Source organism: Schistocerca americana, chromosome 6 (genome assembly GCF_021461395.2).
Source record: "Schistocerca americana isolate TAMUIC-IGC-003095 chromosome 6, iqSchAmer2.1, whole genome shotgun sequence".
Classification (NCBI taxonomy): Eukaryota; Metazoa; Arthropoda; class Insecta; order Orthoptera; family Acrididae; genus Schistocerca; species Schistocerca americana.
Window position 1 is genome coordinate 297,094,741 of NC_060124.1, and position 17,676 is coordinate 297,112,416.

Sequence of the window (17,676 nt, forward strand, 5' to 3'; positions counted from 1 at the left end):
GCTGCTATAAGTTCATGTGATTCAGCATTCTGGGCAACTTTGGCTAAGGAGGTGTCAGACAAAGCCAGTGTCCTAGTTTGGATGATGGCATTATGTGCTAACTGGACAATCATGTCCACAATTAGCAAGTATGCATATGAGGTAGCACAGTGGGGACACTCAAACTGACACTTGCATGAGAGACCTTGTGGCTCTACTATCCAGGCTGCATAAGACTGCCTGGAATGTTTGTGGTGCTGGTTAAACTGGAACTGTGTTGCTGCCATATCATGGCTTTGATGTCCAAACTATTGTGGTGTGCCCAATTGACAGAATTTCTCAGAGGTATGTTTTTCGAGCTCAGTGGAGGGCTTCAAATGTTGTAACAAGTTGGCTGTATCAGGTGGATCGACAATAATCATTACCTGGGAATGCAGCAAGACTCATCAAAGCCAGTGAATGGTGCAGGGGAGAGAGGTTCTCTGCGGGCACCTGGCCTTCCACCAGTGCGGCATTAGTTAGGTCAGTTCTGCATGCTATTTGAGTATTTTCTGCATCTGCACCTGCTGCAGATTTTATTGCTGCTCCTTCCAGCATTGAAAAAGTAGCAGGTCCATGGTGGCCTCATATTAGCACTATGAAAAAAAAAGAAAAAGAAGAAGAAGAAGAAGAAAAGTGTCACACACATAAGAATGTCCTACATTGCCACTTTTGTGTATGCTCAGGGTGAGACGATGCCACAAACTGTGATTGTCAGTACAATACAAATGTCACTGTGCTAGCTAATGGTAGCTCGACTACAAAGTCTTGGGGCTGAACCTCAGAAGAGGGAACGAAACTTGACTGTTCGCTGCAGAGTATGCTTCACCTGTGTGGAGTGCATCCACTCACACCAAACAGGTTGATATTGCAATGAATGAGACCGTCCGAATCATGTCGGGATGTATGAAGCCAACTCCAGTCGATAAAATCTACCTGATTGTTGGAATAGTTCCCCCCACTATTAGAAGGGCTGTTGCTGCTGATGTAGAGAGGGCTAAGCAAACTTATGATCCCACATGATCGTCAGGCTGTAGTCGGTCGACTGAAGTCGAGAAAGAGCTTCATCGCCAGGACTCAACCACTAGAGGGGACACCAGAATTTAACTGCATCACCAGGTGGAAGAGCAAGCTACCACCTGATATCCCTGTAAAGGAAGAGCTAGCTCCAGGAAATGACTTACCCGACCCTATTTGGAGATCACTCAATTGTCTTACGGTGGGCGTTCCTCTTTGCAAGACCAACATGCAAAAATGGGGCATTCTTCCAGCTGACGGAGATACATCCTGCAAGTGTGGAACAACACAAGACCTGGCCCACCTGCTAATCTGTCCTCAACTTGAACAGCCCTGCACAACACAGGACCTGATCGAGGGAAACAACAAGACCATCGGAGTTGCTACCTTCTGGAAGTGCTGAGCACACACGGAAATGAATGAATGATCTTAGTCTGTCTATGGTGGAGCGTAAGTTCAAACACCTTAGATATGAGCACAAAGATAAACACCAAATGTGACTATTGTGAGTGATTGTACAACTAAGCGCACAGAAATAGAGAGAGCACTAGGCGAAGGCCAGGTCTGAGGCAGCTGAAATATGTGTAAGAACTGACAGCCCTGGCTTATCACTGCTGATAGGTAAACATCTTGGACAGGGGTTCTGCCCATGCAGTGCTTCGTAAGTGGTGTCTGTGACAGCTTACCACATTATTCTACTTTGAGATCCGTACCAGCACATCTGTGTTCATATCAATATCCACTGGTGGGGATACTAAAATTTTATACTGAATTCAATGGTGGCTTCTAACCACACATTTGCAGTTTTGTTGGAAATGTTTCATTTGTGGACCCATGTTTACTAGAATGTTTCTGCATGTATTGCCATATTCATTCACTTGTGTCAGTTGGTGGTAGTAATTATGACCCCTCCATATTAAAGTTGCAACTTCAGAAAATTATAGTGAAATGCAAATAGGTCTGCAGAGGATTGATACTTAGTGCTGGAACTGATAGCAAACCCTCAACATAAATAAATGTAAGGGGGAGAAAGAGGTGGAACATGGGAGAAAGTGTTGGGAAGGGCTGACTGGCAGCTTTCGTGCAGCACAGAATGAAGATGATGTGATGGCATCAATTGGGAGGGTATGACAGGATAGAGGAGGGAGAGACTAGTGGATAGAGGGTGTGGGTGCAGTGGATTAGTGAAGATTGAGGTCAGCACGATTCTGGGAGTGAAGTATGTGTAGTAAGGATAACTCTCATCTGCCTAGTGCAGGAAAGCTGGTGCTGAGGGGAAGGATTCAGGTGACATGAGTTTTGAAGCATCCATTTAACTGAAGCATGTTTTGTCAGCATTATGTTCCATTACTTGGTGGTCAACTCTGTTCTTTGCCACAATTTAGCAGTAGGCATTCATTGTGGTGGACAGCTGGTTGGTGGTGAAGCCCACATAAAATGCTTTGCAGAACTTGCAGCATAGCTGGTATATGAGATGGCTGTTTTCTAGGTGACCCTGCCTCTGATGGGATAGGATATACACTATGTGATCAAAAGTATCTGGACACCCCCAAAAACATTTGTTTTTCTATTAGGTGCATTGTGCTGCCACCTACTACGAGGTACTCCGTATCAGCAACCTTAGTAGTCATTAGACATTATAGTGCAGAATGGGGCACTCGCCGGAACTCACGGACTTAACATGTGGTCAGGTGATTGGGTGTCACTTGTGTCATACCTCTGTATGCGAGATTTCCACACTCCTAAACGTCTCTAAGTCCACTGTTTCTGTTGTGATAGAGAAGTGGAAATGTGAAGAGACACATGCAGCACAAAATCATACAGGCCAGCCTCGTCTGTTGGCTGACAGAGACTGCCGACAGTTGAAGAAGGTCATAATGTGTAATAGACAGACATCTATCCAGACCATCACACAGGAATTCCAAACTGCATCAGGATCCACTGCAAGTACTATGACAGCTAGGCGGGAGGTGAGAAAACTTGGATTTCATGGTTGAGCAGCTGCTCATAAGCCACACATCACGCTGGTAAATGCCAAACGATGACTTGCTTGGTGTAAGGAGCATAAATGATGGACGATTGAACAGTGGAAAAATGTTGTGTGGGGTGACGAATCACAGTACACGATGTGGCGCTCTGATGGCAGGATGTGAGTATGGGAAATGTCTTGTGAACGTCATCTGCCAGCCAACAGTAAAGTTCAGAGGTGTGGTGTTATGGTGTAGTCATGTTTTTCATGGAGGGAGCCTGCACCGCTTGTTGTTTTGCATGGCACTATCACAGCACAGGCCTACATTGATGTTTTGAGCACCTTTTTGCTTCCACTGTTGAAGAGCAATTCAGGGATGGTGACTGCATCTTTCAATCTGATGGAGCACCTGTTCATGGCATGGCCTGAGGCGGTGTGGTTACACGATAATACGTCCCTGCAATGGACTGGCATGCACAGAGTCCTGACCTGAATCCTATAGAACACCTTTGGGATATTTTGGAACACTGACTTCATGCCAGACCTCACTGATCGACATCAGTACCTCTCTTCAGTGCTGCACTCCATGAAGAAAGGTGTGCCATTCCCCAAGAAACCTTCCAGCACCTGATTGAATGTATGCCTGTGTGAGTGGAAGCTGTCATCAAGGCTAAGGGTGAGCCAACACCATATTGAATTCCAGCATTACTGATCAAGGTTGCCATGAACTTGTAAGTCATTTCCAGCCAGGTGTCTGGATACTTTTGAGCACGTAGTGTATATGGCTTTGACAGGATTGGAGTGCTGAGCAGGTTATGCACCTGGATCTTGCACAAGTATATGATCCCAGTGGCAATGGGTTTGGAATAGGAATGGCATAGGGATGGGGACATGTCTTGCATTCTTATCCTGTATACTTGCTGCCTCCCACCTCCTGTACTCCTACCCTCACACCAGTTGCATCCTTCCAAGCCACCAGCCACCCCAATGCAACCCCTTCTCCCACTTCCCACCTCTTTCTCCCTTTACCCACCCCACCTAATCCACAATCCTCCACCCCATTTCAACTGTCGAACTGCAATCCTGGCGTTGTGTATCCAGACAGCCCAGTGTAGCTGCACAGGTGTGTGTGTGTGGTAGGAAGATACATAATTTTTCAATTACACAATTGCTAATCAACTGTTGTAGCCATAGTAACTATAGAATATTTAGTAATATATGCAGAGGGCAACATAAAGCAGACCTAGTTTCAAGAAAAGCAGGTACCAGAATGATATTCATTGGAAGAATCATAAGGCACTGTAATTCACTCACAAAGGAAGTAGCTTACAAAACCTAGTTACACTGATTCTTAAATACTGCTAACCAGTCTAGGACAAAGGGGACATTGCAGATTACTGATAGGTTTACTGTTAAAATTCCTAGAGTGTACATTCCAAGAAGAGTCAGACAGCATATTACTTTGCTTGATATACATCTCACGAAATGACCATGATGGGAAAATTAGAGAAATTTGAATTGGTACAAAGTCCTAATGACAATCATTCTCCTCACATACCTTTTGTGACTGGAACAGGAAAGGGGGAAATTTATCATTGTAGCAGAGTTAGGTGTAGATGCTCTATTGTTTGTATTTCTAATATGTGATGATTGATGCAGTCTTTTCAGCTATGAAAAGTGAGTTATTGAGATTTGGTAATCACTAAAACACATGTGTTCCATGCATAATTGTTACTATCATCACTCATTTGCATACATATAAAAACAAAGCAGCAAACCATAACCAAATGTTTGTTTTTATATGATAGCTTTCATGCATTTCTAGTTTCTTTCACCATCATTTGTTCTAACTTATTTACATAATGTTTTGAATATATATTCACCTTCTTTATAGCGGAATCTTCTTTTTAATCAAAAGTGTTGTGTATATGTTAGTGTATTTAACTCCAGTTAACCTCAAAACCACCATTTTACAAAATGCATTTTCTTGCCTTAGCAACCACTGAAAAATGATTATTTGAGTATCACTTGTCTGAAGCAACTTGAGGCCAATATAACAATAGCTAGCACATACATTTTAAGCTTCTGTGCTTTAGTAAGTGAGGCTAGAGCACATGAATGGTGTTGGGGACAAGGAACAGCTTTTATATTTTAACTAAAAAAATGAGTGATTATAATGAAAATATAAGGAAATAAATAATATAAATTTTTAGATGTTATTAAGCACCTTCTCCCTTGTACTTCCTTAGTAAGTGCACATTATTTTTTTACTAATACATTAATTTAAGAGCAATTACATTTGTTTCAGATGAAGAACTGCAGCCAGTTCTCAAGTACTACCAAGGTTCATCAATAGAATCTGGGCTTGTGGCAGATGCTGATGGTTTCCACCTAAACAATAAGAATCTCACTATATTCAGTGGTGCACTTCATTATTTCAGAGTGCATCCTTCCTACTGGGAAGATCGCATAGCCAAGATTAGTGCTTTGGGACTTGTTGCGGTTGAGACGTAAGTTCACATTTATATGTTCTATATGTCTAACTTACATCTCTCAGTACTGCTTTTGTTCCTACCACACACTGCCCATATGCCATTTTATTAGCAATGCACACTCCTAAATATTCTATTAGTTTTGTGCTAAGATATTTGGGAAACATAAGATTGATGGTTTTTGAAAGTGTCAGATACACTAGCAGATGGCATGAATTGCCTGGGACTTTTTCTTTACTTTATTGACATTACACAAATGTGTACAAATAAGAAAGTGTAATTATACTAATAGTTCACCAAATAGTATGTGCAGCTTGCATATCATAAGTCAGGCTAACATTATGTGAGAAACTAAAACATAAAAAACCATGTTTTGTGAATTGCCAAAAGACTATCTTGAGGTGAAGCTCATTGTGTTATTTTGATCATATACATATTCTAGGCAAAAATCTTAAAACAAATATTGCCATTTGGTTAAACAGTGGTTTTGGGTCAAATTTTCAGTCTTAATTATTTTTTATAAATATTTATGAACTTACTTAATGATAAAAGTTAAAAGATCTGACTGTCAATCTGTCTTTTAGATATGTACCATGGAACTTACATGAGCCTGAGGAAGGTGTTTACGACTTTGGAGATGGAGACCGAGAATTCTCTGCCTTTTTGAACCTAGATTTATTCATCCAAAAGGTGTACGAAGCTAATCTTCTAATGTTGATAAGGCCTGGACCTTACATTTGTGCAGAGTGGGAATTTGGTGGCTTACCAAGGTATGAAACTGACAAAAAGTCTTGTATTGTTGGATGAGAAAAATTTGTGTATTATGTCATATAAGATAGTTTCAATATATTTCGCATCATTACAAGTGAAGTGCAGATATGGTAATAATAATAATAATAATAATAATAATAATCATAATCATCTAACACAGCCACACATCGATCAAGACACATCCAACACATGGCTAAGAAAAGGCAATATATACAGTGAAATGGAAGGATTCATGATTGCAATACAGGATCAAACAATAAACACCAGATATTACAGTAAGCATATTATTAGAGATCCCAATACCACAACAGATAAATGCATACTTTGCAAACAACAAATAGAAACCGTAGATCACATCACAAGTGGATGTACAATACTAGCAAATACAGAATACCCCAGAAGACATGACAATGTAGCAAAAATAATACATCAACAACTTGCCATACAACATAAACTAATAAAGCAACACGTTCCCACATACAAGTATGCACCACAAAATGTAATGTAGAATGATGAATACAAATTATACTGGAACAGAACCATTATAACGGATAAAACAACACCACATAACAAACCTGACATCATACTCACCAATAAAAAGAAGAAATTAACACAACTAATCAAAATATCCATACCCAATAAAACAAATGTACAGAAGAAAACAGGAGAAAAAATTGAAAAATACATCCAACTGGCTGAGGAATTCAAAGACATGTGGCATCAGGATAAAGTTGACATCATACCAATTATACTATCAACTACAGCAGTCATACCACACAATATCCACCAGTACATCAATGCAATACAGCTACATCCAAACGTATATATGCAACTACAGAAATATGTAATTATTGATACATGTTCAATTTCCCGAAAGTTCCTAAATGCAATGTAACATATACCGTACAGTTAAAAGGAAGTCACGCTTGATCAAGGTCTGCGTCACTTTTCCATTTTTAACCAGACATAACGTCTGAGACAGGAAAGAGAAATAATAATAATTGCTGTATGGAATGAATATTATGTAGTTGATAATAGAAGATCCTGTAGAAGCCCCTTCGGGAGTACTTAGGATTCTAACAATAATGTACCAATACATCTACTCCTTAATGATATTTTTATTTAATAATAAGAGTGAAATTAAAATGAATTGTGTGATTTACAGTAACAAAATTAGAAGTAAATATAATTTTGATATAGATTATGTGTGGTATCCTCCCCACTCATCTCTTATAGGGTGCCTAAGGGATGCTGCTTTCTCAGATAGCTATACAACAGTTCAAGCAAATCACATTAATGGTTTTTATTACAATACAGTAGATTGACAATTTTGTGTAGCTAGAGAAGGCCGAAATGCACGCGTTAAACTCAAGCAGGCTGGCATGAGGTATCGTTCTTGATGAGACATGCTTCATACGATAACTATCAATTGCTATGGCGCCTTGCTAGGTCATAGCCATTGACTTAGCTGAAGGCTATTCTAACTATCTCTCAGCAAATGAGAGAAAGGCTTCGTCAGTGTAGTCGCTAGCAAAGTCGTCCATACAACTGGGGCGAGTGCTAGTCCGTCTCTCAAGACCTGCCATGTGGTGGCGCTCGGTCTGCGATCACTGACAGTGGCGACATGCGGGTCCGACATGTACTAATGGACCGCGGCCGATTTAAAGCTACCACCTAGCAAGTGTGGTGGCCCGGTGGCTGGCGGTGACACCACATTCCTCCCCCGCAAATCGGCGAATGGTCGTGGTATAAGGCTTCCGCCCGCCGTGGGGAGGACCCCATGTTGACGTATGCGATGAGGTGGGGAGCCTAACAACAGGCGAGGCTGTGGCACCCGCACCCTGCCATTCGGTCCAAGGGGAACTAGGAAACGCCTGAAAACCTAGTCCAGGGTGCACGTCAACATGCGGTGTATGCGCCCTGAGAGATACAGGAGGGGCTGAAGGGTCGACCTCCATTTGGTCGGGGCACCCGACGGGCGAAGACGACATCTGGTCCGGAGCGGGCAAGAGTTCCATGGCGGAGGACAGCTGGTCACGGGAAGCAATCGGCGGCGCGTGACCCAGGGAGGCGCTTGGCGGCTGCAGCGACGCGTCCACTGCGGGCGGCGCCGGCGGCTGCGGCGGCGGCGCGACGCCATGGGGCAAAATGGAAGGCATCGTCGGTAACACCTGGGGATGAGGCGAGCCAGTAGATGGGTCCCCAGAGCGCTGACCGGACAGCACCGTCGCTGAAAGCAGACGGGGAGCGGCAGAACCCAGGCGACGACAGAGGCGCAGCTGATTGAGATGCCGACGCACCTCACCAGAGGCCCCCAAAACCACATACATCGCGCGGTCAAGGCAGCGAAGAATGCGCCCTGCGAGCCAACGCCGTGAACCTCAATAGTTGCGATAGAATACAACGTCGCCTGGAGCAAAAGCAGGAGTCTGCCGCTGCACAGGAACCTGATGCGGCGGATGCAGCAAAGACATCAAGGTTCGATGGGGACGACCGTGGAGCAACTCAGCCGGCGAGCGACCATCTCGGGGCTGAGAGCGATATGAAGACAAAAAGAGCAACAACGTGTCCTCCCGAGAATGCGACTCTTTCAACTTCAACATCTGTGACTTGAAAGTCCGGACCAATCATTCAGCAGCACTGTTTGACTGAGGCGAAAACGGTGCGGACGTCAAATGTTGAATACCATTGGCCTTGCAGAATGACTGAAATTCTGCGGACATGAATTGTGGGCCACTGTCGGAAACAACAGTCTGTGGAAGACCTTCAATGCAAAAGATAGCAGACAACGCTTGGATGGTGGCAGATGACATTGTGGAAGACATCCGGACAACAAAAGGAAAATTACTGAAAGAATCGACCACAACCAACCATCGAGCATTCCAGAATGGACCAGCAAAATCGATGTGCAAGCGTTGCCAAGGGGACGTGGCTTTCGGCCATGCAAAGAATTTCCGCAGAGGTGTGGATTGTTGTTCGGCACACGCCATGCAAGAAGAGCACATATTCGTAATCGCAGCATCGATTCCGAACCAAGTACAGTGCTGACGAGCAAGTTGTTTCATTCTCACTATACCCCAATGTCCTTGGTGGAGAAGCCGTAATACAGAGGACTGTAACAAACGTGGGACCACGACTCTGGACTGATCATTATCAGAATGCAACAGCAAAACACCACGACGAACAAAAAGTCTCTCCTTGTGAGCAAAAAATCTGCGAACCAACGGATCCTCGATCCGTGACTTTGACAAAGGCCATTGCGTAGCAACAAAACGCGAAACGGTAGCAAGGACAGGGTCAGCAGCTGCGGCTGTAGCTACACGACGAAAATCAATCGGAAACGATTCGACCACGTCATCGGTTTCCGCATCAATGAACATGCAAGCAAGTTTGGAAGAATCGAATGCTTTATCCTCAGCAACAGGCAAACGGGACAACGCATCGGCGTTTCCGTGCTTAGCAGTGGACCGATACAAGATATCGTAGCGTTACTGCGAGAGGAAAATAGACCAGCGAATGAATTTCTGTGCTGTACGTGGAGGTACAGGCTTGTTCGGATGAAAAAGTGACGTCAAAGGTTTGTGGTCTGTGATGATGGTAAAGTGACGACCATACAAGAAATCGTGAAACTTTGTAACACCAAACACGAGAGCCAAAGCTTCTTTCTCGATTTGTGAATAATTTCTTTGCGCTGACAAGAGCAATTTGGACACAAAGGCAATAGGGCGATCATGCGAACCATCTTTGTGCGCAAGCACAGCACCGATCCCGAAATTCAATGCATCTACCATCAACAAAAGGGGTTTCCGGGGATCGAATGGCGTAAGGCAAGTATTAGAAAGCAACGCCGATTTCAACTGGCGAAAGGCGCGTTCACATTCCGTCGTCCAGACGAACGGAACACCTTTACGGCGTAAGCGATGAAGCGGAGCTGAAATGGAAGAGGAGTGCGGCACATGGTTAGTATAATAATGTTTTCCCAGCACACTCTGTAGCTGCTTCAATTCTGCGGCGAAGGCAAGTCTTGTATGGCACGGAGGTGCTCTGGACTGGGATGTATGCCGTGGGCATTAATTACATGTCCCAAATATGGTAAGTCACGGGTTGCGGATTCACTGTAGCTTTGAAGTACACGCAAAGTCTCAATTTTCCGGAAGGTTTTTGCAAAATTACTAAGGGTGAAGCCCAGAGAGAAGCCGGCACACGTTCAATTACACCTTGTGATTCTAAATTGTTTAACGTTCTGACGACCTCATCACGCAATGCGTGGGGAACATTGCGCGCTCTGAAAAATTTCGGGTGCGCGTTTACTTTCAGTTCCAAATGTGTTTGATAGTTCTTAACGCAACCAAGGCCCGATGCAAAAATGTCTGCAAATTCTTCACATAGACGAGAAACACTGGCTGATGGCACAGTCTGGTTCACTGAGAGGACCTGATTTACTATCGACAAGTTAAACAACTGAAATAAATCTAAACCAAACAAGTTCACTGCAGAAGAAGAACGAAGAACGTAAAACGACAAAAGTTTTGTTTGTCCCTTATATGTTGCAAGAAGGCTGCACTGTCCTAACACAGGGATATGCTGTCCTGAATATGTAGTTAGCGTAACATTTGCAGCACGCAACGGAGGTGTGTCCAGTTGTTTGTACATGTCGTTATTGAGCAATGAAACTGCAGCTCCTGTATCGAGCTGGAATGGGATCAAGAATACTCAGGCTCATGAACCTTCGCCCATGGACATTCATGTAGTTAATTCCACTCCGCCCAGTACCACTCTCTCTACAAGTGACTGTGTGCGTCCCACAAAAAGTGTGCGTTGACGTCGACGGAAATCACGTCATTTAGCAAGTGATTCTGTACCAGTGTCTGTTCAAATTGCACAAAACAGTCGCTCTTGTCGTCAACAGGACAATAAACTTTTTGTGGACTTGGACATTCATGGGAACGTGATCCCATCCTCGTCGCCACTTTTTGTGTAGCTAGAGAAGGCCGAAATGCACGCGTTAAACTCAAGCAGGCTGGCGTGAGGTATCGTTCTTGATGAGACATGCTTCATATGATAACTATCAATTGCTATGGTGCTAGGTCGTAGCCATTGACTTAGCTGAAGGCTATTCTAACTATCTCTCGGCAAATGAAAGAAAGGCTTCGTCAGTGTAGTCGCTAGCAAAGTCGTCCGTACAACTGGGGCGAGTGCTAGTCCATCTCTTGAGACCTGCCCTGTGAAGGCGCTCGGTCTGCGATCACTGACAGTGGCGACACGCGGGTCCGACATGTACTAATGGACCGCAGCCGATTTAAAGCTACCACATAGCAAGTGTGGTGGCTAGCGGTGACACCACAGACAATACTTAACTTTGGTTTACAATGTCATGTCGCAAGCTATTGGTGACATGCAAATAATCCATGTCTTTCGCTACATAGAATGTCCATGGAAGTAATGGATCTGGATCACAAGTAACAGCTCTGCTAGTGCCCATCTTCTACTGTCCAGCTGAGGCTGGCAGAAGCTGCGCTTATATTCTCTTCAGGTAGAAGCCACTCCTGTTGTGGTGATGTCCTAGTCAGCGTGCTATCGGCTGACAGTGTCTCATGGCCCTCTCTGCTCTTGTGTCCTCCATTTTCATGCCGGCACTTGTTGATACGCTGGAACATTATGTGTACCTGTCTACAGTTCAAACTGGTTTTACAAGGAGCAGTCAAATGAAAATAACACAGATACAAAAAAGTAAGCAAACTGTTTATTATTTCAAAAGTAATCACCATAACTGTTTATATGTTTTTCCCCCGCTGAGACAAGGTGGTCAATGCCTTCATGGAAAAATGTTTGCAGTTGCCTACAGAATTGTGTTTGTACCCAGGTGTGCACATCTTCATCCAAAGCATATCGACAAACACAAACATCTTTTCTCAGGCCTCCAAAAATATGATAACTGCGTGAGGGGAGTTCAGGAGTGTGTGGAGGATGTGTGAGGCCTTCCCAGCAAAACTTCTGCAGCATACTCAAAATAACCTTGTCAACATGTGGGCAGGTACTATCATGCAACAGAACAATGCTGTCCATCTGTATTCCTGTGCATTTGACCATCTTGTCTCACAGTGGGATAAATTTATTAACTGTTACGGTGATTATTTTTGAAATAATAAACATTTTACTTACTTTTTTCCCATCTTTCACATTTTCATTTGACAGCCCCTTACATATTCTGGTGCAAAAGCTATTAACAAGTTGCTTGCATACACCTGGCAGGAAATTGGAATCCCAAAATTTCCAGAGTTAAAACAAAAGAACTCCATTTCTAATTTATCAGAATATTTGTCCTCAGGGATGTAAGTTATGCGTAGCTCTAATGCTTGCATCAAACAAACCTAGGCTTCACCAGTATTTGTACAGTTGATAGTGTTCTGTGTAAAGTTACATAAATATTTCATTTGAAGTATTAGATAAAAACAGAGGCTAAGTAATTTAAAAGAAGGAGCCGCGGTTTTTTCAAAGAAGTTTTTCACCTGACATACATAAATATTGGTAAGATAATAGAACAATTACCATAAACATCAGTGTGAGTAAATTGGCACTAGTCATAATTTGTTGATAATGTACTTTAGAGAGTAGGCTGAAATGGCTGCTTCTTCCTGTTTAAGTATACCTTCTTTCACACAACATCATAGCACATACACACACACAATTTGCCCAGGCTTCCCCCCCCCCCCCCCCCTGCACACACACATTGCCCAGGCTTCTGCCCCCCCCCCCTTGCACACACACACACACACACACACACACACACACACACACAATACTTTCCTAAACCTTCTGTGCTCCAACACATTTTCCCTGGCCCCAGCTGCCACAATCCATCCTTCTCTCCTTTCAAAATTGTGTGCCTGTACAGTCACTCCACAGCTAAGTCTGCCATAGGTCAGGTGTTGTATTTTCTTTAACTCTATCTATGCACCACCTCTTATTAATCAGTTGCAGGGGAGCAGTTGCCTTTTTCAATTTTGGTTACTAGATTCTACTAGGGGCATCGGAGAAGGATGTGGGAATACCTTTGAATTCATGTGATTCCCAAATGATTTTTTATAGTCTGAACAAATTGACTGGTATTGATGAGAAAGCAACATTTCTTCAGTTTCATTGTTCTTTCAAATCTATCAGCAGTTAATCTGAAATTATAATTATGCTTCTTTTGTGTGTGCGTTGCATATGACTATTTTTGGATAATGTCAATTCTTCTTTTGTAGCTGGCTGCTCAGAACATCTGGTATCAAAGTACGAACTTCTGATGAAAAATACACTTCAAAAGTAAAAGCATACTATGATAAACTACTGCCAATTATAGCAAAATGGCAGTTTATAAAAGGTGGACCTATCATTGCAGTTCAGGTGAGTCTTATATTGATGTGATGTTTGTGGTCACTGAAGTTATGTTATATAATTTGAGAATGATGTACATTTACTATCATTCTTATTTCTGTTCTGTAGTTTGTCTGCTCCTGTTGACCTGGGCTTCTGACGTGATACCTCTCTGCCACTTCTGCTATCTTTATGAACCATTTTCTTTATCATTGCATTCGAGCATATCACAGAGAATGTATTTGTTGCTAAATTCTTGATAATTACATGTTTCCTTTGTGTCTTGTAAATGATGCTGCTTCATATTTTATTGTTGACAAACACAGGTTGGTTTGGAATTACTTATTGTTTTAATGTTTAATATTCATTATTAGATTTTGCTTAACTTTCTTTACTGCTTACGAATGTGATTTGGCCACACATGATATGTAGTCATAGTTAAACTGATAACATGTTCTTTACCTTTTGTTCAGTTGGAGAATGAGTATGGCTCAACTGGTGTCGTTGACAAAGAGTACCTGACATTTTTACGTGATCTGTACCTCAGTCATGGAATTGAAGGATTATTTTACACATCTGATTCTCCTCTTAGCAGTGGTGATCGTGGATCTTTGGAAGGAGGTAAAACAATTATTTATTTTTTGGTGATGTCTAATAAAATGAAATACTTATTAATGCTACTTTGTCAATGTTAATAAATTGATTTAATTGAGGGAAATAGTAAATTATCAGACAGAATTGCTGCTCAGTACTTACTTTCGATACGTGAAATGTATAGCACCATTGATAGATGCACATAAAAGTAAATGAGACAAACTAGCTTTCAGCACTAATAGTTCCTTCATTGGGGAGGAGTGAGGGATATATACTGCAAAGTTAAAAAAGAGGGTTAGGTTACGCAGACTCCAAGGTGAGAGAGATCCACTTATAGTGAGGATGAAGGTAACTGGACTGAAGCTAGCACTGGTTACCAGTGTGCCATCTGATCTCCTCTCTGTGACTCCTCCTCCTTCATCTTTGTCCGCCCTCTTCCTCACTACAGATGGGTTTCTCTCATCTTAGTGTTTGATTGACTTGTCATTGTTTTTCACTCCCACAACCTGTCCCCCTCCTCTTCCTGAGGAAGGAACTATTATTTTTGAAAGCTAAGAAGTGCATTACTTTAATCTGTCAGCAGTACTGCATGTTTCACCACCTCAGCACTACTGGCCAGTAATTCTATCCCATTATTTATTAGTTTTCATGATGTGCAATGGAAGAACTACCAGCCCATCACTGATACATTGTTTTTTAGTAAATTGAAACATGTGCAAAATCCATGAGTTTTATTTATCCAGAAGTTAACTATTTTTTGGAAACCAAAACAATCTTCAACCACAAATTTGTTTATTCAATTCACTAACCATTTTTGGTCTTTATTATCATCATCAGATCAATCTCAAAAGAGAAAGGACATGCATATTTAATAGTGAATTGCAACAGTATAAATAGTAGTGTTGATTCACATGACCTGAGAAGCATCAAACAAGTAACATATCTGCCTCCTTGAACTTAGCAAAGTATGCAAATAAAATTCTTAGCCATGACTGGCAACATCACAAAATACAAAAACATAGTAAAACTGTGATGAACAGTCATGACCTGTGATGTAGGGCCACTGTTAGCATGCTGTGCTTACAGCTTGTGTACAAACAGCTGAGGAGGCTTGGCCACTATGTGTTGCTCATCATAAGCACAGTTTACAATCAAGTTACAAAGGGAGAGGATGTTTATAATTATATATAAGCCAAAATAGGGTGAGTTGAAAATGTAATTAAAAAAGAGCTAGAGCATAAATATGGGACCACAGTAAAATATCAGTTCAAAGTGTAAATTGTAGCTCTCAAATATATGTCTATGGCATATATAGTACATAATGATATTAATTGAAAGCAGCATACAGAGATACAGGAAGAAAGCCACAGGTACAATGAGCTCATATAAACAGAGCCAAGAAGATGCACGCACGGACAGGGACAGAAACAGAAAAACAAATGGACAGGGTCAGCATATCAGGACAGGCAAAAGCTATAACAGCCTGTCATACAGCAAAAAATAGGCAGTTGGGATTTGATTCAGAACTGAAATAGTGTGGTATGTCTTGTTCCTTTACATCTCTTTTCTTCCAGAAGGTCCAGTAGGTGGCCCTTCGATACAGTATGTATGACTTGCATGTTGTAATGTATGTTGGTTACAGCATGCTGCTGTTCAATCAGATGTAGTCCAAATACAGATGTATATTTTCTGCAGATGTGTATGTTCCCGAAATCTAATGTTGAAATTTGTGCCCGTCTGTGCAATATAAAATGTATCACAATTATTGCAGTGTATTTTATAGACATCTGAATTTCACAGTTTCTTTTGTTTGTGTCTAAGCTGAATTTTCAAATTATTATTTATTTGAAAGCTGCATCTGATGGTTGTGCTCTTAAGGTGCTTCTTTGGTTATGCTTTTTTTCTCTAGCTATTGAAACACTTGAAAAATGTCATGCAGACTCAATTATTGTTACTTTTTGTTGCTTTCTGTTGAGTGTTTATATTCTTTAGTTTTCTATATCTTATTGTATGGTAGCATGACAAAGCTTTCTGTGTAACTTTTTGGCATGGCTAAGTGGTCTAATAAGTCTAATTCTTTAAATATTTTTTGGCTGTCTAATGGTAAGTGAATATATTGGTATATGATGGAAATAAAAAATGCTCTTTTATACCCTGTAGGGTGACAGGACTTGGCACGAAAAATATCACCACTAAGTGCAGAACTTTTATAAATGCTGAACATATGTCTATGGTATAGAAAAAAGCCATTGTGCAAAGGCGTTGATACTGTTTGCACTAACACCAAGATATTGTCTACACAACATTTATAAGAAATTATTTAATTTTTACTGTTTGCAAATTTATTAAAAAATTATTTTCAACCCAGTAATTAAAATATCAGCCAGTGTGCCAGCTAAGCTGTTTCCCATTGCAAGGCCTTTTTTAGGCAATTTATTTTATTATTACAAGTGAAGTGCAGTAGTTATAAAACAGTATGAGTTCAGACATTTCAGTGGACTCAATGGTTTCTGAAGTACTAATTTTCTTGTGGGATGTCAGATAACATTTTATAATTTTGATAGTTTCATTAATTGGTACATTGGTACAAATGTTAGTGATATTGAGTGATGCACACCCGGTTAGCCGTGCGGTCTAACGTACGGCTTTCTGGACCAGGAAGGAGTGCCTGGTCCCCGGCACGAATCCGCCCGGTGGACTTGTGTTGGGGTCCAGTGAGCTGGACAGTCTGTAAATGGTTTTTAGGCAGTTTTCCATCTGCCTCAGTGAATGTGGGCTGGTTCCCCTTAATCCGCCTCAGCTACACTATGTTGACGCTTGCTGCGCAAACAAGTTCTCCACGTATGCGTACACCACCATTACTCTACCACACAAACATAGGTGTTACACTTGTCTGGTGTGAGACATTCCCTGGGGGGGATTCCACTGGGGACCGAACCACACAACAACCCTGATAGAGTGGTTCAGTCTGGGGCGGTGGAGGGGAAAAGTGGACTACGGTAGTCATCATGGGGTTGTGGAGCACAGCAGCTGTGGCGGGGGCAGGGCCTCTCTGTTGTTTCTAGGCCCCCGGTAAACATATAATACAATACAATATTGAGCAATACTAAAATTGCATAATCAGGAATGGTTATCTCTTTAATGGCATTAGCTAATTCTCAAATGGTCTTTAACTCTGAAATTTTGCTGATTTCAATTTTACATTTAGTATTTTATAAAAATTTTAATTAGGGTATCACCTGTTGTTAACAACAGGGCAATTTGGATTACAGTTGTTACACATTTTTACTTGAGATGTAAGTTTGCAGATACTGAGGTTCGTAATTTTAGAAGCTTCTCTTTGTTTCTTTGTAAGTAAAAATCTAGAGTTACCTATATTTTTACTAAAGTATGTTTGGTTTTTTAAAGATCCTTACATACCACAGTAGCACCATTCACTGTGAAAAAATGTTTCAT

At 41.7% G+C, this 17,676-nt stretch overlaps 1 protein-coding gene across 1 annotated transcript in view; it reads left to right on the forward strand.

Annotated features, from left to right (window-relative positions):
• The window catches only part of LOC124619394 (beta-galactosidase-1-like protein 2), an 82,363-nt gene that overhangs the window by 21,053 nt on the left and 43,634 nt on the right, over positions 1-17,676 (forward strand). The window contains exons 2-5 of the mRNA XM_047145746.1: positions 5,313-5,514; positions 6,081-6,266; positions 13,515-13,656; positions 14,100-14,247. Coding sequence (XP_047001702.1) covers positions 5,313-5,514; positions 6,081-6,266; positions 13,515-13,656; positions 14,100-14,247 — 678 coding nt within the window. The remainder of the gene's footprint in view (positions 1-5,312; positions 5,515-6,080; positions 6,267-13,514; positions 13,657-14,099; positions 14,248-17,676) is intronic.